Source organism: Triplophysa rosa, linkage group LG21 (genome assembly GCF_024868665.1).
Source record: "Triplophysa rosa linkage group LG21, Trosa_1v2, whole genome shotgun sequence".
In the NCBI taxonomy this organism is placed as follows: Eukaryota; Metazoa; Chordata; class Actinopteri; order Cypriniformes; family Nemacheilidae; genus Triplophysa; species Triplophysa rosa.
Genome location: NC_079910.1, coordinates 11,786,999 through 11,810,845, shown reverse-complemented (window position 1 = coordinate 11,810,845; position 23,847 = coordinate 11,786,999). Strand labels below are relative to the sequence as shown.

The following is a 23,847-nucleotide window of genomic DNA, read 5'->3' as shown; positions in this document are numbered from 1 at the left end:
TAAAAGTTGAAAAATGTAAATTTGGTAAATGTACAACAAAATTGGATTAATAATGATTGTATCACTTTATGCTATGAATTATCAGAGGTCTTAGGACTGTGCATACTGCATATAAACAGATAAATACATTATGTACAGTATGCATATAGCCATCCCTCGAAAAACAAGTGCTGGCACCCAGGGAATCATGGGTAATGTTCTCCTGTCTATGTGTGAGGGTAATGAAAAAAGAGCATACCGTCGGGTTGAGACAGAATGGGTGGGCGCAACAATAACTGTACTCCACGGTCATCCGGGGGAGTGTAAATTGGTGCTATGGGAGATGTATTCAGGGGGAGTCAGGTCTGCTGGGTTATCTGTCTCAGTACAGAGAGTCACAGAGAGAAGTGAGGAAAACACGAGGAGAGAAGATAGAGAGAGTCCAGCAGAGGGAGGAGATAACAGCAAGTGATATAAAAGTATATACAACACACACACACAAGGATGAAGGATGGTCAGAATGGCCCTACACGAATACATGACTAGTTCCAGATTTTTTTGTATTGGGTAAACTATCCCTTTAATGCAGATTTTTTGACATGTCATTCAAGACGGTTTTGAGATTTGCACATCAAGCGCCATGAGCGGAGAGATGGAAATGAGCCGCCTTTTCAGCTTGTCTTGTCCAGAGCAGAACATTGTAATGCGCCAAAACAGCGCCACACACAAACATCACCAACCGCTCATACTTTCTGCAAAGGCCATGTAAGAACACCAAGCGCTCGGCTTATACTTAAAAAGTAAATACAGCTGAGTTGCAGCAGACTTATAGTTTGGTAGAATAATCAGCTCACAGCAGCAAGCGTCTGTGTCTGGTCAAAGCGAAACAGACTGTGATGAGGATGGTGTGTGTGGGTGGCAACCGCGTGTGTGCGTGTGTTATCCTCGCGAGTGACTCTTCTCTGCAGTGACACCCAAAGCAGATTTCAGCTTTGGGCTGTTGGCTGGCAGAGAGCGTGTGGGGTGACATACTGACATATAGCTCACGTAGTCTGAGGCTCATTTAGAGGTGTGGATGAGGTAATTCCAGGCATTCAAATATCTGCCGTCCACAGCTCAAATTCACACACGGGCTGTAATTGACATTAAAATGCTTATACAGTACATAAGTAACTTTATGTAGCTACTTATTCGAAACAAGATGAATACTGTGTTCTCAAAAGTGTTTACACAAAATTTCAAAGATGCACAATATCTATACTAACTTTGACACAATGGAAGCAGAACTACATGGAAAGCTGTAATCGTAATCTGAATTATTGAAATCTTAATTGAGATAAGTGAACATTAATGCCACAAATATTGCTGCTTTTAGATAAACATCATACCAAATTGTTGGACCAAACTCATTACAAATCCATAATCCACAACTGAAAACCTGGAGGGTTTCAGACCTGGTTACTATGGCAATAATCTCAGTCAAGATAAAATCGAACTGTGTCGTGATCACAGTACGTGTGTTTGGCACGAGCTACTGTAAGTGTGTGTGTCTTCAGCATAGTGATATTTTTCCAGCCTGAATAAAAACAGAAAGCAAACATTTCTTTAGTGATATACACATTTCTATAATGCAGCACTGTCATTTAAACAGAACAAGATTACAAACGAGTGAAAGGTAGCCTTCTGTGACATATACAACATAGGGGATTCACATTTCACGTCTAAAACCACGCGGAAAACGCGAGCCACACTGCTTTCTCCTTTTTCCCAAAGCGCCTAGGAATTTATGCTCTCCTGGCGTCTTTCATTGCTAAGCAAGCAGACGAAGAGGTGTAAACAAAGGATATATGGATTTTTTGCACTAACTAGATTTATTAATGCTGTGATCATCCATGTCTTCATCTTCATCGAGCTCATCTATATTGGTTGGTTTGTTCTTGTCACATGATCAGCGGTGCGCGTGCTGCACTCTGAAAAGTTAAAACATTTTCATCTCGATGCTGCACCGACGCGCCTAGAAAACCGGGAGCGTCGCACCGCATCGCGACCGTGTCACACCGATGCGCATCGCGACTGCGTTGCTCCCTATTTGTATACACGCGTGTATACATTTAAAATAACGAAAATGCATGCGCAAAAGACGCAAAATGTGAATGGCCCCCTAAAACATGAAGTGCCAACTGATCAGCCTTTGAAAAACACTATGTATTTTTAAACTATGACTAAGTTTCAGTTCTAAACTTAGAACTGACTTAAGTTTAAAACCAAAGAATCCAACAAATCAAGCACCGTTCACTCTGGCACCAGATTGAAGTACCAACTCTGTTATTTTTTACACAGATACACTGTGAAAAGGCATATTGGATAGTGCTATCATGCTGAGCAGATAAACATTTTCAGACAATTGCGCTTTAAGATGTAGAGCAGTGTAGGCACACAACTTTTCCTCAAGTTAAATGCTCTTGTTACTAGTTCACATTTACATATTTTGGATTTTGACTAGTTGGCGGGTTGCCTGAATGATTAGTCGGCAAATTGTGTTAAGAAAGTAGGCATCGGAATGTGGAGACCACATGCACATGCACGGCTGTATCTGCTGTACTTAAAAGGATATGAATTAAAGCTGCAACTCTAAGGGGCGTTTTAGATTTCACGTCTTTTGCGCGCGCATATTCGTTATTTTAAATGTAGATGCTCGGCAAACGTGCTCAAATAGGCAGCGATGCGGTCGCGATGCGCATGTGGTGTGACACTCACGTTTTTCTAGGCGCGTCGGCACCGCATCGAGATGAAAATATTTCAACTTTGCAGAATGCCGTGCGTGCACTGCAGGTCATGTGACAAGAACCAACCAACCGATACAGGTAAACTCAGTGGAGATGTCTCAGTGAAGACACAGATGATCAAAGCATAAAAAAATCTTGTAGCAGATTTATTGCAAGGTATTTTCAGCGCATATAATCTATATATCCTTTGTTTATACCTCTTCGTCTTAACGGCTTTTGTGGCCCATGGTTGCTTAGCGACGACAGATGCCAGCAAAGCACAAACTCCTAGGCGCTTTGAAAAAAAGGAGAAAGTAGTGCGGCTCGAGTTTTCCGCACGGTTTTAGACGCGAAATGTGAATCGCCCCTTAGGAAGGTTTTAATGCGCAAACCCTCAAACTGCTAAAGCACCGCATGGCCAACCTGATCTAACTGATATACGTAACTATTTTACAAAGTAGAATTTGTACGATGTGAATCATACGAAAACATACGATTAGTAAAAAAACTAATTCATAAGAATTAGCTGCCTCGTAAAATAGTTACGAATTGCTGTAAGATTTTGTTGGTGGCACTGAAAATAAATAACTAAATATTATAAATAAATATAAATAAGGGTGTTCCCTTACTAAGTATCACATATTATATATTATACACTCTTAAAAATGAAGGTGCCTCACAATGCCATACAGTAGAAGAACCTTTTTTTTTGTGGCGAAAAAAGGTTCTTCAGATTGTAAAAAGTAAGAAAGAGATGGTTCTTTAAAGAACCTTTGACTGAATGGCATTGTTGTAAAAAACCTTGTGTAGAGCGTAGAGCAAGTGTTGAGGATGGCACACACTATATAAAATAAAAGAAGATGGCACACACCCGTTTCACTTCTGCTTTGAGTGGATGGCCCTTGGGCGGTGTTTTTGACAATTAGATGCTCTACTAATCGCTACAAATTTACTTTCTTGCCTGAAGCAATGCGTTAATGTAACAAATTCAGCTGACTGTTATTATTTTCCTCTCTCTATTCATATGTATTTTGTGTATTTGTATGTGCATGGGAAGTTAACAAATATACCGTACATGTGTCCTAAGGTGTGACAGCAAAAAACTGTTAATATATTATTTTCTATTATTAATATTTTATATTTATAACATAAAATAGCATAAGAGAGATTTATCTGCATTGTTAATTTATTTTTGCTGTGACATCATGACACATTTACACCTTTTTTTCAACAACCCATGTGTCTTAATTGTTGTTATATGAAGCACCACAACACTCTGAACCAATTGCCCCAGATAGAAAAATAAAGCTCAAAACTTATTTAACATATAAAGTGACATATCCCTAGCTTTTCTACAACTTGTGATTAAAGACTTTGTAACTAAATTAAATTGAAAGCCTGGGCAGATACTATACCCAACACATTGTGGTACACTTTTAGTATCTTTAAGATTAAGTCTAAACTCAGTGATGAATTTCTTTAGACTCCACATTACAGTGCATCAAGCCTTTACTGCTGCCATGTCAAAGGAAAACACACCGAGTGTTAATTATCCACCAGTGGTCGGACTTTTTTGCAGAAAGACCCATTGCCATAGAAACAGAAGTGAAGCTGAACTGCTGGTGATTTATGGTTTGTATTACTATTATTGTTTCTGGAGAAAATAAAGTGGGAAGCGGGGCAAAAGTGTGTCAGCAGGCAGAAAGCATAAAGATTTTAAACTGGATTAAAAGCATTGAAGGATAAAATAAGAGCTTGAGGAAGAAGCTTTAAAGAGAGATAGACAGAGGGTGGAAAGGGAATGCCTCATAATGCAAAGATGAAAGAAAATGGAAAATCTGTGAGATCAACGCGATTAAAAAGATGAAGGGTGGAAACAGAGAACGTGGATTAAATTCAGTCCCACTGGCCTTGATTGCCCTTCATTACTTATTGGGCAAATGCAGAGTTAGGACAGTGCCAACAAACGCATTAGCTCAACTGCTTGTAAAACTCTTTACAAAAAGGTCCACAATTCTTCTGGAGGTTCATCCAAAAAAAGAAAAGGGTAGAGTTTGGTAGTTTTTTACATGTAAGATATTTTATGATAACGTGTAATGTTTTTAAAAAACAAACCAAACAGAGACTGAAAAATCGAAAGAAAATTTGAAAGGGAAAAATGCACTTTCATCTTGTCTACCATTGCTGCGTCCCAGTTCGCATACTATCCGTCCTAAATAGTATTCGAAAATAGAATTAGTATGTCCCAAATCGTAGTATGTTGAAAAGTGTATTCCAAAGATTCCTGGATGGTCTACTACTTCCGGTAGAAATTCGAACTGCAGAATGATGCACATTCTAACGGCTAATATTACCCACAACTCATCAAGAGTAGGCCACTGATCTATATAAATGACTGGATTGCACCTAGAACGCTAAACCAACAGCAGGAGGTGAAGTCGACGGAAGCGATCGCGCCGCCATCTTGGTATACACAACTGACAGAGAGCGCCATTGACTTACAGTAAGAATGACGATCTAAAAAAAACAGTTTTTCAGCTATTAGGGGCGCGATAAGTTTTTAGTTCACATGTGTGTTGAAATTAATTGTTACTTCTGATGTTTTCTTCCAATGTTTATGTTTAATTTGGGCAGAATAGCGACGTATGGAAATCAATGTATCTAAGTGAGTGTGTATTGCACTCTGTTGTAATGTGTAAATATTTAGAAATAAAGCTTCATGACTTAAAGAACATATACAGCCTGTATTTATCTGTATTTAGATTTCAGAATAAGCATGTTTGTCATATGTTGAGGTGTATCGTGAGTCTGCTGATCTGATATGTACGCTGCTATAATGAAAATGTATGTACAGTGAGGGAAATAATTATTTGATCCCTGCCTGCTTACAAAGAAATGACGGGTCTATAATTTTTATGGTAGGTTTATTTTAACCGATAGAGACAAAATATTAAAAAAAATCAGGGGAAAAATGTTATATAAAGGTTATAAATTAATTTGCATTTCAGTCAGTGAAATAAGTATTTGATCCCCTACCAACCAGCAAGAATTCTGGCTCCACAGATTGGTTATGTGGCTATATGGACCACAGATTAGTCCTGTCACTTTAAGAAAGTACTCCTAAATCAGCTTGTTATGTATATAAAAGATGCCTGCCAACAGAATCTGTATCTTCCATTTCAACCTCTCCTCCACCATGGTCAAGTCCAAAAAGGTTTCAAATGATGTCAGGGACAAGATTGTAGACCTGCACTAGTGTTGTCAAAAGTACCGGTACTTCGGGTCCAAGTCGGTACCTGAAAATAAAAAAGTTGTCGGTACCTAATTTTCACAAGAAAACTCAGGAAGTTCTGTGTTGTCGCTGTAGATCACATTTTTATCTATTAACTATGCAAGTAGACATGTTTAATTTATAGTCATGACAAAGCACATAGTATCTCATGTAATTAAACAAATCCCAAACTTCGCCATAAAAATCATTAGTTAATCAAAAGAAAGTCATTCGATCAAAATGTGTGTTTTGTCAAGTGTGCTCTTTTACAAATGTCCCCCTGCTGTGATGGAGCATCTGCCTGCCCTTTCATTACTGTTGCTCGGCTTCATCCTCCCAGCGTGAGCGGGCGGCTGCGAGGAGGAGTGCAACAGTGGAGTTCAATTGCCGTCGTGAGATGAGGCATACCTGATGCTTATCATGCCCTGTCACACCTGCCATAAAGATGCCCCGTCTCTCCTTTACTCAAACAGGTTCTCTGCATGCACACAGTGTACTTGAGGTCAAGGTATGGCGTGATGTCTCACCATCTTCTAAATCAACAACCTTTGACAACTAACCTCCAGTCATACGTGCTCATGTGTCGGAGAGACAAAGGGAACATAAATATGCAAGAGAAATCACTGAAGCGGTTGCATTTATTATTTTAATATACAGTTACCTTAATGTAAGTAATCTTGTGTAAATGCAGTATAAAAACTGAGGTTTGTTTTAATATTGCATATGCATGTTTGTTCAGTCAGTTGACTTACTGAAGTTTATTCTATGTGTCTTCTACAGCAGCAGACTGAGGAGGATGTTCATCAGCATGAAAGACCCCAGTGAGCACACAACAGTTTCAGCAACAATTAACTTATACTTCATGTATACAAAATGGCATTGCTTTCTATACATTTATATTAACAATGAGCTTTATTAATAAAATTGTGTTTAAATTAGCATGTACTAGTGTTTTGCTTTGGTACCGAAATTGGTACCGAGAACCGTGGAATTTTACTGGTATTGGTACCGACTACTGAAATTTTGGTACCGTGACAACACTAACCTGCACAAACCTTGAATAGGCTACAGACAGAAGCTTGGTGAGAAGGAGACAACTGTTGGTGCGATTATTTGGAAATAGAAGAAATACAAATTAACTATCAATTGCCCTTGGTCTGGAGCTCCCTGCAAGATTTCCCCAATGGGGTAAAGATGATCATGAGAAAGGTTAAAGATCAGCCCCGAACTACACGGAAGAAGCCTGTTAATGATTTCAAGACAGTTGGGATCACAGTTAGCAAGCAAACCATTGGTAACACGCTATGCCACGATAGACTGAAATCCTGAAGCACCCGCAAGGTCCTCCTCCCCAAGAAGGCCCACCTGGCTCATCTGAAGTTTGACAATGAACACCAAAATGATTCAAAAAAGGCTTTGGCGAAAGTGCTGGCACTGCTGTGAGACCAAAACTGACTCCTGTGTTTGGAGGGAGAGAAATGCTGACTATGACCCCAAGAAAAACCCTCCCTACAGAGAAGCACAGTGTTGGAAACATTCTGCTTTAGGGCTTTTTCTCTGCTACAGGTATACAGGATGAATTCACCGCATTGAGGGGCTGAGGGACGGGCCCATGTACCGTAAAATCTTGGACGAGAACCTCCTCCCCTTAACTAGATCACTGAAGTTGGGTCGTGGATGAGCCTTTAACATGACAAAGACCCAAAACATATTGCCAAGACAACCAAAGAGTGGCTTAAGGAGAAGCACATTAAATGTACTAGCCAGTCTCTAGACCCTAGTCCTATAGAACCTCTGTGAAGGAGGCTAAAACTCCAATTTGCTGAGCGACAGCCAAGAAACCTTAAAGATTGACAGAGGAGTGGAGTAAAATGTATCCGGACACATGTGCAAACCTGGTGACCAACTATCAGAAATGTCTTACCTCTGGGCTTGCCAACAAGGGGTTTCTCCACCAAGTATAAAGTTATTTTTTGCTCGGGGATCAAATACTTATTTCACTGACTGAAATGCAAATCAATTTATAACCTTTATATAACACTTTTCCCCCTGATTTTTTTAAATATTCTGTCTCTATCCGTTAAAATAAACCTACCATAAAATTATAGACCCTTCATTTCTTTGTAAGCAGGCAAACTTACAAAATCAGCAGGGGATCAAATAATTATTTCCCTCACTGTAACTCACTCTATATCTAATAAGACGGGAAAATCCTGTCCCGACTTTAAATAATTAACTATTTACATGCTTAAGATATTTGCGTTGTAAGAACATACCGTGAGACTTTAGATATTAAAATGGGGACTGGTAAGTTACTGTTTTATCATTAATATGTGATAACTCCCTATTAATTTAATAGAACGTTTGGTGATGCGTTAGCTTCAGTGTAATTACGTCACGAGCAATCCAGTCATTTATATAGATCAGTGGAGTATAGTGACGCTCCACTGCATTAATAAAATTAAATAACTGATGCGTCACTAAATTAATAAATATAACTATAGAGTTAACCTTACATATGAAACAATGAATGAATAAATACTTAAATGGAAAGAAGAGCTGTTTTTTTATGTGTGTGACAGTTAATGGCCACAATGTTGTCTAAGCAACAATGGCCACTTCTGTTTCCTTTTAGTGTGCCCCAGCAACAATTGTTGATATCAAAAATTCATATCCTGAGAATGAATAAAAGCTAATTCGGCTTGCCATAGCCCCGGTGTGTGCATATTGTTTTGCTACACACTAAAATGTATATACTTTTCCATAACAAAAAAGTACATACATTTAGTGCATAGTATAGTGAGACGCAGCACATCTGTGAATTATTTCTGCACTAATCTCATCATCACAATGCATTCTGGGATTGCTTCTTTGCCTACAATATGGTATTCTGGGAGGAAACATCATTAAACTGATTATCTTTTGGAAAAGACAAGAGCGTGCCTGTGATCATGCCTTAAAATGCTTACTGGCTTTTGAATTACCAAGCTCTGTCACACACAAACAAGTCTACACCCAAGTTACCACATCTAATGGATTAAAGGTAGTGGCAAAAATTTCAGCAACACACTGTGGTCGACAGCATGCAAAATAATTCATAATCAGACAAGGCTAAAAGGGGGGGACAGTTTGAACATAAATATGCAAGAGAAATCACTGAAGCGGAAAACTCAAGAAGTTCTGTGTTGTCGCTGTAGATCACATTTTTATCTATTAACTATGCAAGTAGACATGTTTAATTTATAGTCATGACAAAGCACATAGTATCTCATGTAATTAAACAAATCCCAAACTTCGCCATAAAAATCATTAGTTAATCAAAAGAAAGTCATTCGATCAAAATGTGTGTTTTGTCAAGTGTGCTCTTTTACAAATGTCCCCCTGCTGTGATGGAGCATCTGCCTGCCCTTTCATTACTGTTGCTCGGCTTCATCCTCCCAGCGTGAGCGGGCGGCTGCGAGGAGGAGTGCAACAGTGGAGTTCAATTGCCGTCGTGAGATGAGGCATACCTGATGCTTATCATGCCCTGTCACACCTGCCATAAAGATGCCCCGTCTCACCTTTACTCAAACAGGTTCTCTGCATGCACACAGTGTACTTGAGGTCAAGGTATGGCGTGATGTCTCACCATCTTCTAAATCAACAACCTTTGACAACTAACCTCCAGTCATACGTGCTCATGTGTCGGAGAGACAAAGGCTGAAGCAAACAACTTTAGCGTCTTGACTTACCTCACAGAAAACACATCTGACTGAAAGGTGCAATGGGCCTCATTCATGAAACACGAGCAGAATTTTTTTGTGTAAATCGTTCGTAAAGTCCTTTTGACGTTAATTTTCGGATTCATGAATCGAAGTTAGTTGGTACGAAAGAAATTTACACATGCTCCCTACCACATGTAAATGGTGCGTGAAATATTCAAACGTTCTGTATTCTTTCAGACAAACTGATGACACTGCATTTTGATGCACTATGTATCATAATGATATTTCTTTTGCCCTGTCTTTTTTCATTTTTTACTCTTTAACTTTGGGTAAAATGCAGACCTCGTCAATTTTGCACAGCTGTCCAACCACAGTGGAGAAGAGGCGGGACAAACACTACATTAACCAACTGTCATACACAACAATGGAGAAGTTAATATTGTTGGTTACTGCACTTTAATAATGGTCTATTCAGTAACATTCTTTAAAATAAGACACTAGTAACAGTAACTGTCATGGATATTCGAAATCACAGCAACCAATCGTCTCAGGAAAAAGCGCAGTGCTTCCAACGCGCTCTCAAGCGCCACCAGCTAGTCATTTTCAGAAGAGCACCAGGTATTATTTCAGATGGTTAATAACGCTTTGGTGGACACAGATGAATTTATTAATTTATTGGTAAGCATAAAGCCTATTCTGCATTTGTGCAATTATGTTGCCAAACCAGAGAATGAAGTCCAGAGGATTCCAGCATTCCTAGATACGTAATTTGCATAGCTGTGGTGCAGAGGCGGAGATTATGCTAATTATGAATGAGTGTGCATGAGCGCCCTGTTTACTAGTGATTGGAATTCATTAACATACACACATTTCACTATCAAATCTGACGTTTACGAAGTATTTGTGGATCCGGAGGAAAGTTTTCGGGAAAGTCCGTTTTAAGCGTAAATTACTCGAAATTTACACATACATTTACGAATGTTTCATGAATGAGGCCCAATGATGTTTTTGGAAGTGTGATATTTATTGGTTAACGTGTCTTATGTTCAGTCCTGTGGCTTTAGGGAAAAAACTGTAGAACTAGAGCTATTTTTCATCTGGCTGTTGCAGCGTATCTGGAGATAAAGAATCACTATGCTGTATAATGTGAGGGTGGCCTAGTTGCCCTTTGGGACAATATAGCACAATATATTTCATTTTTCACAAGTAAGGAATAATATACATCTAGCAGGTTTATAAAATTTTCTTTTATGACATAAATCATTAGGATATCGTTAGGATATTAAGTACAGATCATGTTTCATGAAGATATTTTGTAAATGTCTTACCGCAAATATATTAAAACGTTATTTTTGTGAGTGGATGCAGCAAAATCGTGAACAAAAGTTGCCAGAAACAAGCCTGCAAACTTCACTTGATGCTGCCCGCTCTTTGGGAATTACCCACTTAAGTTTGGTATCTATGTAAAGCTTAAAATTTCTGCTTTTGGGTTCTTCTACTCTCCACAATGCCATTACAGCGGTAAGCCAATAGAGAGTGTTAAAATAAACCCGTTTCTTCTTAGCAATGGCCTGCTACAGCGCCTCTAATGGAAAACTTCAAAGGCGATTTTCTCAATATAAAATGTTTTTGCACCCTCAGATTCTATATATTCTAATAGTTGTATCTCGGCCAAATATTGTCCTATCCTAACAAACCATAGATAAATGGAAAGCCTATTTTTTCGGCTTTCAGATGATGTATAAATCTTAATAATTGACTTAATTGACTCTTATGACTGGTCCAGTGACCAGTCATAAGCTATTAGTCCAGCATCCCTATGCCCTACTCCCTTCAAAGAGCTGAGCCCTTGAAGTGAGCTCTTTGAAGGGTGTAGGGCATTACTGTGTCATGTAAGCATTTGAAACTCCCTTTATGAAGGAAATGACTGCGTAAATGCTACCTTGGCAACGCCGCACGTGCATGTGGAATCCAGCACTCAGTTGTCAATATTTTTAATAATTCATGTTAAATATTGTCTTAATTGTGTTTTATTTCAGCTTGCTTTTTTTGCTCTGCTTGGTGTTTCAAAAGGAAATATAACCTATAAGCAAACGCAGTAGTGGTTATTAAACTTACCTTCATACAAACTAAACTAGCTTATACTTTTAATCCTCTTAAACTGCCAAAACAGTGTGTAATGTATAACATTAAAACAAATACAAACGCAAATATTCTACTTAAATTTGTAGGTAAAAATCCTGCACAAATTGCTTCAAAATGCTTCACGAGAAATCGTAATCCAAGATCACGTGATCACAAACAGAATCCACTTTCTAGTATTGAACCTAGCACCCTTTGCTACCCTTGTACTGTTGCAACTGACCAATTAGAATCAAGTTTTCCAAAGCACTGTGTAATAATGTAATGTCATGAATTGGGAATAGCACAGAACAGAATAAAATAGAAAAGAATAGAACAGAACAGGACGTACAGCCCCATAAAAGTAGTCCACAAAATGTTGTGTTGTCTCAGAGATCTGTTTCATTGGATGAAAGCACATGTTCAATGCTACGCACTGAAGTATTCAGGCTTCGGTGTAGAGAGCTCCAGCTGGGTGTCAGTATTGAGTGTGATGATGAATGGTCTACAAGCTCGAGCACTTGAGATCATACACCACTGATCCCTATTGGGCCACACCACTGTTCAAAAAGACTACATAAGTTTAACAGCTGGCACAAAGCAAATCCTCTTGACGCAGGGGATTGTGGGATAGCATAATTGTCCATCATGTGCTCAGGGGAAGTTACATATTTTTCAAAATGAGCTCTGACCTCCATCCCTCCTCTGAATCTCTTCTGAAAGCTTCTAAATAACAGCCGCCAGGTGAGTCAACACAGAGAACAGGTGGAGAGAAGCTGCCTGACCTGCGGATCTTCCGTAGGCTCGGGTACGCACGTCTCAGCAGGAGATCATGAGCCAGACAACTGACGCCCAGGGCGCAGTGTGAAATGACTTTGAAGTTTGGTCTGATGTAGAAATGAATACCAACCAGCTCTCTCCATCACTTCCCATTCATTTTTAAGCAACGCAGATATGAGAAAGAGATTTCACAACTTGCACTAAAATGCACGCCCTGGAGACGGCAAATTTAGTTGATTCATAAAAACAGTACCTGAAGTTACATTTTTCATTTCCAAATACAGATGTTTTTCTTTAGTCAAACTGAATAATTCATGCCTCTGTAGAGTGATGCAAGACAAGTTTAAATATCACAAAGAGTGAAAGAAACGCACACCAGGCGCACTGCTGCTTTAACATTTAGTCTTATAGCTGTATAAGCACAAGACATCAATCATGGTCCAAAAATGTGCAACTTCCTGTGTAAAAAAATGTGGCATAAGCTTGAGACAGGCGTGTTTGTCCAAACAACATGAGTTTAGGAGTTTGGTGCCAAAATGGCACACTTCCCCTTTACTTTCATTACATTTCCATACAGACATGATTTACTGAATGTGTTTAACACAGTGACACTGGATTCTGTGGCACAATGTAAGTGAATGAGAACATGAGCCTTGAGATTTAGTGGAACGCAGCTGGTGGATTTAGAGAAAGTGAGCTAGCACTTTAGATGCGGACTGAAACTGCACCTCAGGCAACAGAGAAAGCACAGACTGTTAGAAAAGCACAATCTCCCCCAAAGCTCCCCCGAGGAAAGAAAATACGCTTCGAGTTGGGTGAAGAAAGTTACAAGCCGCCAGCTCGGAGACAATTACTTCATGTGGGAGAAAAATCTGATTCTCTTTAATCGTCTTCCTTTCAGAGCGTTAAAATGTAGCCAGAGCTCAAATGTACGGAGGGATTTCTCAAAAGCTAACTGTGTGAAAACGAAGAGGGGGATAAAGAAACATTGAAAAGCACAAAAAAAACCCTGAAAATTGAATTTAGAGTGGGGATATAGAGTATAGTAGATGACGTATTTTTGTATACAAACCCTGCAAGCGAGTTAGCATTTTAGCACTTCCGGTCCCATCGCCCCAAAGTCTATGGGTTTTTGGTAAATGGCCTGAAATAAGATCTGTGGTTAAACAAAAGCTCTAAATATTTTAACATTTTAATACGCTCGTAAAGTCTTTAAAGCTTTAATGTGTCTTAAAAACAGCGGTTGTTAACAATTTCGTCCCCGCCAAAGCGACTACTTTACGATAGATAATCTCACAAATAATGCGATTTATTCACCAAGTAATTACTTACCAGGGAACACGTTTTTAAGAAAGTTTGAAAAAGTTGACGGAGGCTTGGAGGTGGTGACGTTGATATCGAGCGACTGTATGTAGTCTGTTTATAGCCTCGTGTTAGCTTTTTAATTCTGGCGTAACAAATGTAGTGTTAATTTGTGAAGATTATCTTGATTGTCAAAACGTATAAATCATACTGTAAACCTTTGTTAATCACAGATCTTAATTTTTGCGATATTCCAAAAGTCTATGCTAAAAATGCAAAGACTTTTGGTCGAGGGAACCAGTGTGGCGCTAACTTCTGGGTTAGTTTACAAAAATACATCATCTCAGAGGTACTCTATTACTGAGATTAGCTGTATACACACACACGCACACACAAAGGTTGACTGGTTTTAGACTAATGAGCTCTTCAGTGATTGAGGATGTATTTAGATTAGCTCAATTAGAAAAGCATCAAAAAACGCTCTGTAAAGCAACACAGGTGTCAGAACGAAAGAGAGATGAGACAAAAAAGATGACGGAAAATCGTGGAGTGATGTGTATTCTTTCCTATTCTTCAAGCGACTATCTCAGAAGATAGTGGGCCTCACACCACGACATGATCAAAACACACTGCCGCGCGCAGGGGTCGCAAAGCAACATCAAACAACCCTTATACAATAGTACAGAGGAAGGGACTAATGGTTTCAGCTTCTTTTATTTCAGATAGTACCTACGTGTCCATGTAATGAAGGCTCATGGTTGGTGTACGTGCAATAGGTATTATGGCATCTGCTCCAAACCTAGTGGGTTGCCTCACTGCCTACATAGGCAGCTGTCTTCTTGAGCAGCACTGAACATCATTGAACTATATAAACTGCAGTTCACATAAAAACTTGACTCAACATTAATAACAAAATATGATTATGGCCATTCACTTGATTAAAACAATGATTATTGATACTTCTCTGTTTCAAATGAAATCAATTTTTATTTCTAATTAAAACTGGTCAAACAATATTCACTGTAATTCATTCTGGGATTGTTTTGATGAAAATGCCTTAGAACTTGGTTAAATAGGGTATTTCAGACAAAATATAATTATGTTACCTACCCTTCCAAACAGACTTTGGATAAGGAGAATGCCTCCCTAAAATTCTCCCTAGGTAGCTCATTGGGTTTTGGAACAGATGGATTTTTGAGCACAACCTGCGTCACACACGAACACGTCTGCACCCAAGTTACCGAATCTAATATCGAAAGCATTAGTAGGTGAAACTTTTTTTCAACATTTTTAGAGGTTAAAGTGTGTTTGTTTGCACAGCTGTCTTATTTCTGCTTGAAGCTGAGATGGATGTGTTTACCATAGAGATCTGCATCCCTGCTCACTCCCCTGACAAATTTATGTAATGAGATCTCACACACAAGCACACATGTACACAACATCGTCTTCGCAGTTGTGATGATAACCACATAACAAACACATGTTAGTCTGCTTGGACATTTTATCAGCAGCTTGCACACCTACACACAACATGGGCTGCATAAAGACACATGCTAACAAGGCCAAAATCAAACATACTGCACCAACATCTTGTTTTCATACAACATTATTCAAATTCTACATTTGTCATGCTAAGACTGAACGGTTTTAAAATAAATGGTCAGAAAAATGGTTAATACAATTAAATGATTGTGAAAAAAAAGATTGTTATAGCAAGGATTCCTGTGGGTCTATTTATTGTCGATGTTGTAGCCAATCACAGAGACATCTGTGCATATAAAGGCAACAGCGAATCAGAGTGCTTTAAAGTAGTCTTTGGGACTAGCGATGCACTGAAATTTCGGCTGCCGAAATTTTTTGGCCGATCATGTAAGCGCACCATAACAAAAAAAGCTGAAACTAATAAATATAACAAGAAAGTTCAAAACCAGCGGACAGAAAATAACACGCAAGCTCTGTGTGAAGCGTGACTGCACGCGACCAGCTGCATGTTTCTTTATTGTCGGAGTAGAAAGATGGGGGAAAAAAGACATGCTATTTCATGCATTCTGACTTCTTTACACTGTTAAACGTGCTGTCTTCTCATGCTTAACATGGTCAACTTGTTAAAAAACGAGTTGGACGTATGACGTAGTATCATCTAAACAACATAAACCAACGTTACTGCTCATGCACACTTTTTGTTTCTCAATATGCGTTCTTCAGCGGTCTTGTGTCCTAGTGTTCTCGCTCTATGTAATCAATAACCGTCAAAGTCCGTTCCAATACTCAAGAACAGAGAACACATGAAAGTACCCGGATGTGCTCTCTCTTGCGCGCCTACGGAATCCGCTCGAAGTCCAAGAAGTCACTGCGGTGCGTCCATCCACGGCTTCCTCACAAGACCGGTCTCCACAAGAACACAAGTCCATTCTTTGTGTTCTTGGAATTGAGAAACGGCCAATAGAGTGCCTGTAGATTATTTCTGATAAAAATCAAAAGAAAATGAGAAGAACCGTTACTTGGCCAAACTTCTCTTAACTGATACAAAGCTCAGCCACTAGATGTCAATATACCATACGGTTTGTTTAAATGTGACCAAACTGCAGGACCCATTCAACAAATTATTTATTTAATAAAATTAACATTCAACAAAATGCAACAAATCGTTTATTTAATACAGTTGTTATACAATAAAATAATAATATAAACGAATAGTAAAACAAATAAAATAAAATATAAATAGTTATATTATTAGACACTAGCCAAACACAAACCGGAAGTTAACTGGGGGTCAGGCGCGCGTGCGCCTGATGAAACGGTCTATAAGTACTCAAGATTAATATGAGATTTGCAGAAACTGCGTGTGATACCCCATCTTTAAAATAGGGCCCTATATGTTGGGAGCCCAACTAGAAGACTCTTATGGCTGGTTTCAACAACATAAACAGACGTTACTGTGCATACACGCTTTTGTGGCCCAAACTTAACATCCGGTACACATCCGCAAAGAATTGAGTCCCTGCTGATTATTTCTGAAAACGAGCAAGTGAATAATAATAGCTTGCAAGTTAAAAGTATTTCTAGCCGATATTATTATGGGTTACTAGTAGAAGAACTGTTACTTGGCTAAACTTAAATGCGACAAAGTTACCCGACCCAATCAGCAAATTATTTATTTAATACAATTAATATAAAATAAAATTCAACAAACTGTTTATTTAATACAAATATTATACAATAAAATATAAATTAATATTAATATAAATAAAATATAAATAGTTTGAGGGATAAACAAACAGAGACCGGAAGTTAACTTAGGGCCAGACGCGCGCGTCCAATGAAACCATCTATAATAATCAATAAGGTGTATGCGTGTGTAAATATTGATTTATTGTGCAGTGTAAACAGCAACTGGGGTGTTTGTGAGAGTGTAAAACTATGTGTTTTGACTATTGGTTACATCTGATTAAAGCTTGTGTCCTAGCATGGCCAAACTAGTCTGACAAGTGGCCAAAACCACTTGAAAACCAGACATGCTATGAGATCAGCAAACCATAGACTGGATTAAACTGTTAAAATGTTTTGCCTGAGTTCCTTCAGGTGGATTATTAAAAAACAACTTGCATTTAGTCCATGTATTTTCCCCTCAAAACTGCCATTTTTGTAAGCCCTTTCCAGCAAAACTTATTTACACACTTGCTTTGTACTACTGACAAAATCTTATGTTTTCTAAAGTTTTTCATACATTAGTTTAAGTGCTAAATAATGAGGACAATTGTAAATACTGACCTCATTTTTTCCACTTTATACAGTGGTAGAAGTCTTTGAGAGAAGATGCAATCTATCTCTGTCTTTGCATAATTTACTAAGGGAAGGCTCACTTAGCCTGGAACCAAACACTTGGAAAACAGGAAAAGTGGACCAAATGTGTCCACAGGATTATAAATGTACTGTAAAATGTACACCAGGGGCCTACAGTATATACAAACCAAAACCTTTAGGTCATACAGATTTAGAAAAGACATAATTGTTAGTAAATATTGGGACATATTTTCACTTCATTTAATGTAAGAATTTTTAAAGGAGTTCAAAAAAGTGGTGTTAGCCAAAAACAAGTGAGAACAATTGAGGCATTTTTGCAGGACATGAGATAAAATGAAGAGATTAAAGTCCAGTCTGAACATCAGACTACTGCCAGGTGAGTTGAGACTCTGAACCGCGGTGAATCTGATGAACACAGAGGGCATTATGGGTATTAAAGGGGCAGAGAGGGCAATAGCACATCTCTCCACCTCTCTTATGAAGAACAGATGGAAACAGGCAAGCAGTGAGTGAATCAGGGATTGGCACTGCAACTCAGTCTGTTCCGTTCTATAAATGTCTTCGGGTCAAACACACATCAACGCAAACTCACAAATTTACACACCTGTTGCCTGGCAACAGGAATGCTCTCTTGATCAAATGATGGTGGGGAAGTAAAAGGAATGGAATAGGGAGAGAAACGAAAGCAATAGTCAGAGAGAGAGAGAGAGAGTCCCGTATCACCGGCCCATAGGCCTGCTGTCAGTCACCTTGATTTCAGTGTGTTGGTGAGACACGCTGTTCCCTCAAATTACAACTTCGAAATCAAAAAGACCTCATCTGCACAGCCCTCCACTCCAAACACCATCCCAATGACAAACAGGACATCATCATTCTGACACCGCTGCACCCACTCAAACGACTCCCTTTGTTTCTTTTCCAAGCAAAAAACAAAACAAAACATGGGATACGACTTCTGGGTTTTATCTAAGCACAGCTGCAGTTATAAGGCTTAAGTCTCTATTATTGCCATTTTCGAAAATAGCATCAGTGACCAAAAAATCCTTTTCCTTCTTAGGATCAAATCTTGTATTCCGGATGTGCTATTCACAAGATCCAGCTGGCTTGGCTCAACCCTTGATATTGTGATACAGAACGTGTCCGATAAGCCAGAGGGGTGCAAAGGAAAATGGGATTTCAAAGCCATACAAATACAGATTGGACCCTCAAAGCAATTTGTCCCAGAGATGTGAAGGATATCAAAGAGAACAAGACCTGTGTGAAGGTTTGATATCAAAGTCTGCAAGACATGTATGACCTATAACAGAATTATGACATTAAACTGAGCCTGATAACAATGGTATTAATAGAGGTAACGTAAAGGACGTTATTATGAATGAACGAAAAGTTCCTCTAAGCGTTATGTGTTTTCACATCAGGAGAGGTAAGCCAATTCGCTAGTTGCACAAGATGGCGCCGGACCGCCGGTGAGCTTTTGGGACGCCAGAGTCGGCAGACTCATTTCCGGTCGTATAACACTGTATGGCAAAAGGAGGATTTTTGGCCCGCAAATATGGGTGTTTTTAGATAAAAAAGTAGAAAGTAATATATCAGCGATATGACAGATCCTCTTTACATTGCTAAGCCAAAACAACTCGATAGTATTACACGACTGGAAATTAGCTTGCCGAACCTGGCGTCACAAAAGCTCACCTGTGCCATCTTGTACAACTAGCCCATAATAGGGAGGCTCAGTTATGACGTATTCTTGTATGCAAAACCCGGAAGCGAGTTAGCATTTTAGGACTTCCGGTTCCATCGCTCAAAAATCTATGGGTTTTTTTAATGGGTTTTTGGTAAATCGCCCAGAATAAGGTCTGTGGTAAACAAAACCTCAAAATATTTTCACGTTTTATTATTTGACATAAAACACACCAATTATAACCCACTTGTGATTTTTTAAAGCCTTATTGTGTCTTAAAAACGGTGGTTGCTAACAAGTTGCTAAAAGGGGGACTTTAGAAGTCATCGCACATATAAAGCTCACAAATAATGCAACATGAGCTTGCAACAAATCTCTTTTGCGTAGATGCGGATTCATTCACGGAGTAATTACTTACCAGGGAACACATTTTTAATAAAGTTTAAAAGATTTGTCCGAGGCTTGGTGGTGACGTTGATATAGAGCGACCTTAAGTGGAGTCTGTTTATAGCATCTATTTACTTCTGCCGATTGTATTTCGGCTTTAAAAATAACACATTTTGTGTTAATTTGTAAAGATTACCTTGATAGACAAAATTTATAAACATCATAAACCTTTGTTAATCACAGAGATTATTTTTTGCAATCTTCCAAAAGTCTATGGGAAAAATGCATAGGCTTTCGTTCGAGGGAACCAGCACGGCACTTACTTCCGGGTTAGCCTACAAAAATACATCATCTCTGATCCTCTCCATAGCAGAACGGATTTACAATGAGTCTTAAAGATACAGTACCAAAATTGTCTAAATGTGGCAGAGAGATTAAAAAAGGCACCAACAAGTTTTGTTGCACAAATCTCCAGTCTTATAATATTTAAATGGATAGTTTGCCCAAAAATAAAAATTCTGTCATAATTTATTCACCTTTGTGTTATTCAAAACTGATATATTTTTGCCGTCTTTCCGAAACCTTGTCTATGTCCAAATTCACAGTTGTTTAGGAAATGGAAAAGACATTGTACTTTTAACATGATTAAATGAAGAGTTCATTTGCAAAAACAGATAATTATGTTTTAAAAAATTTAAAAATATATATATTTTTGTTTTTATTGTGTATTCCAAGTAATATCAATCAAAATGTAATTAGGTTGTTTTGATTAAGTAATAATAACAACTAACACAATAAAATAAAAACATGATAACATAATAAAAAAACGTAGTTAACAGAGTTATCTGTTTTTGCAAATAAACTCTTCAAATACTGTGCTGTCAAAGTTGACAAACACTTTTTAATACTTTTTACAGGTTAGATGTTTGCTAATCTAGGGACCAACATTATTTAAGGCAAAAAATATCTTGAAATGTGGCGATGCAAGGTTTCAGAAGGACATCGGTAATATGACACTGTGGAACACATAAGAAGATATTTTGAGAAATGTCTCAGTGGATTTATGTCCACACAATGGAAGTCAATGGGGGCCAATGTTGTTTGGTTACCAACATTCTTAAAAATATATTCTTTTGTGTTCTGCAAAAGAAAGTCATACACACTCTATATCCAGAATAGGTTCAAATGCAAATGCTCTAACAAATTTGTATGCAAAGACGCAAAATCAACAAAGTGAATGTGATAAATGAATCAATTTCATAAACCTTCTCCTAGGCACCCTGTCTCAATATTATTATTTTACAGCAAAGGTCTACATCAACTCACATGCTAATGACAAACTCCCCGCTGATCCAGCTCCACGAGCAGACAGATAATATAATAATTCTGTGAAAGAGCCACAGGCAGCTGAGCTCTCTGGTGTACAATGAATCCAAATATGGCTTCTGTTTCAGCTGGCCTGACGAATCTCGGTCTGAATCAGTCTCAGCTGGTGAAACGCGACTTGACAGAGGAAAGCCTCTTTGAATAAACTCCTCGCAGTCTCAAACGGGATAAACTGTCACCTGCACCTACACCAGACAACAGAGTTTTCTCTTTCTTTGTGTGACAGTAAAGCATGACTGATGCCTTGATTCAACGCTGCTATATCCAGAGCGCTACAGAGGGACAGAGTACGAGAGGAATTCAATACGACCACGGCGATTGTAGCAAAGATAACAGCATCCCAGATTACACGGCTAATTGTGCTCTGACAGGAAGCAGTAGAGAGATGAACTGACTGCTGTTTCCCCCAATTACAGTCTCGTGCCTGTCCACACTGTTGCTCTGAGAACCAAACAATTGCAAAGCGCAGTGGAAATTCATTCACACTAATCAAAATAAAGAACACCACTATTCTTACCTTTCTCCAATATGGTGATGCCCATGGAGGCCTGCCCCAGTCCTGTCTTCCTCTCCCATTTGCCTTCATCGGGGTGATACACTTCTACCGAAGCCAGGGGGCTCTGCTGTGCATCCATGCCCCCCATGACCATCAGCTGATCTCCCACCGCAACTGCAGACGCCCCCGCCCGGGCGGTGGGCAGAGGGGGCAGCTCGCACCATCTCTGGCTCTCCAGATCCAGCACCTCAGCCGAGTCCAGAGGCAGGCCATTCTCGCTGCAGCCCCCCAGCACATACAGACGTCCGGCCCATAGCACGGGCGTGCAGTACACCCTGTGCGTGGCCATGGGGGGGAACACCTCCCAGTACAGCGACTTCACCGGGCTCAAAGCCATCTCTGGGACGGGCATGGCTCCAGGATGGCACGCCGGCAACAGAGCATGACACGGGCACAGGGGGGCGAGGAACGCAAAAAACAAGGCAAATACATAAACAAACCGCCAAGCTTGAGAGCCAGAGAGTGTGCAACTGTCAGTCTGCCACAGACCTCGGCTCTCTTTCACTCTGAGACAGCAGGTGGGATAAAGCGTTTCCTTCGTCGTGAAGAACTAGCCCTCACTCCCTCTTGATGATTTATTTATATTTGTTGCTTGTTTTGAAAGGTGCATCCAGCTCTTTAAATGTCTTTCATCATTTTCCACTTTCCGTTGTTGTAAAAGAACTCAGGCAATTCAACTTCAACACACAAAAAAAATCTCCTTAAATTTTCCAAGATTCTGGATTCTGTGTAGTGCTGCCAAATGTGTCAGTATGACCCTCGAACCTGATACAGAGAGGAAGAAAGAAATAAAACACATTATAATCCCACAGATCCAAAAGAAGCGTTTGCTGAAGGCTGATGTTAGCTTGACCTGATCTGATCCTTTGTGATGGACAAAGATCCCAAACACTAATTCAGACAAACCATACGATTCAATGGGCAGAGCGCTGACATTTACCAATCACTATTGCTGCCGGGTGCTCACAGTTAACATGGATTTCGTGTGTGTGTAAAGGTGGCAGGCCGGTGATGTTCATAGAGCAGCAGTCTGGCCCTCTCCAAAAGGTCAGTGCATCTGCAGGGACCCAGAGTCCCGTACAGTCACTGAAGCAGTTTCATTTGGACCTGCGCATCATTAATTAAAGGCTTCATTATAATGGAGTGTACGATTGGGTCATCATACTGGGAAAGAGAGAGGAGAAAAAACAGAAAAGGTTCGAGATGTTACCCTCAAAAACGTGCTCGAGTGTGAAAGAAAGGGGCTCCTCAGGGGCGAAAGCGTGGATAGAAAGGATAAAATGAGTGGAAAAGAGAACGAGTGGAAGAAAGAGAGATTTGTACGGCTACAGATTGGATCATGACGTTGTATATCACTGTTTTGGTTCAGGAGTGGTCGGAGTTAACTAGCTGGTTATCAAAAAAAGATCTAAGTAAATAAAATAATTGATCAACTAATGAATCAACTTATAAGAATGAACTCATTTTGTTCATTTGCGATGAACTGCTTCTGTTCTCGTTCCAATAATGTAACCGACAGTTCTATGCAAAAAAAGTTTAGCTACCAAACATTTGGCTTATTTTGGTTCATTAGCTAAAAGTATCAGTATAGTTCATTTGAATAAAATAAGAACAAAGCAGCAGTCTGGAAAAACTGAAGAAAAGATTAGAGCTTAAAAGAGTTTGAGTATCAGCATATCTCCAGATGTAGACATGTTGCCTGCTCTGTCTAAAAAGCTTCGACTGTATAATTAAATGCTGCTGATGTTGAATCCAAGCCACTTGCTATAAAACCCAGCCTCCGACAGACTAGAAAAAAACATCCAGGAGTGTCTGATATGAGATTTCTGATTCAGTCCTGATCATCTGAAACCATCAGCATGTCTTTGGGTTTAGTAGTTAACGTTCTGTATTTGAATGAACCTTGATGGCCAGCGTCTAGTTCACAGGCTTAACTCCATATATAGGGAAAATAGGGATGCTTAAACCTCCTTGGAACTGTAGCATCTAGATACACGATGAGAAATGTTTTATTAGCGATCCCTGTTGTCCAAAGTTTTAATTCCCATTTCTTATCTATTCCTCTGGCATTATTCCACATAGAAAAGGGGGAGAAATGTCTTCCGGGAACT

At 39.2% G+C, this 23,847-nt stretch overlaps 1 protein-coding gene across 3 annotated transcripts in view; it reads right to left on the bottom strand.

Moving 5' to 3' along the window:
• Positions 1-23,847, bottom strand: part of LOC130545438 (kelch domain-containing protein 8B-like) — a 93,923-nt gene that overhangs the window by 52,758 nt on the left and 17,318 nt on the right. For 2 of the 3 annotated variants that reach the window (XM_057319932.1, XM_057319930.1), the window contains exon 2: positions 21,698-22,501. In XM_057319932.1, coding sequence (XP_057175915.1) covers positions 21,698-22,088 — 391 coding nt within the window. In that variant the 5' untranslated portion in view covers positions 22,089-22,501. Of the gene's footprint in view, positions 1-21,697; positions 23,233-23,847 lie in introns of those variants that run through there. The other variant, XM_057319929.1, reaches the window with a different exon arrangement.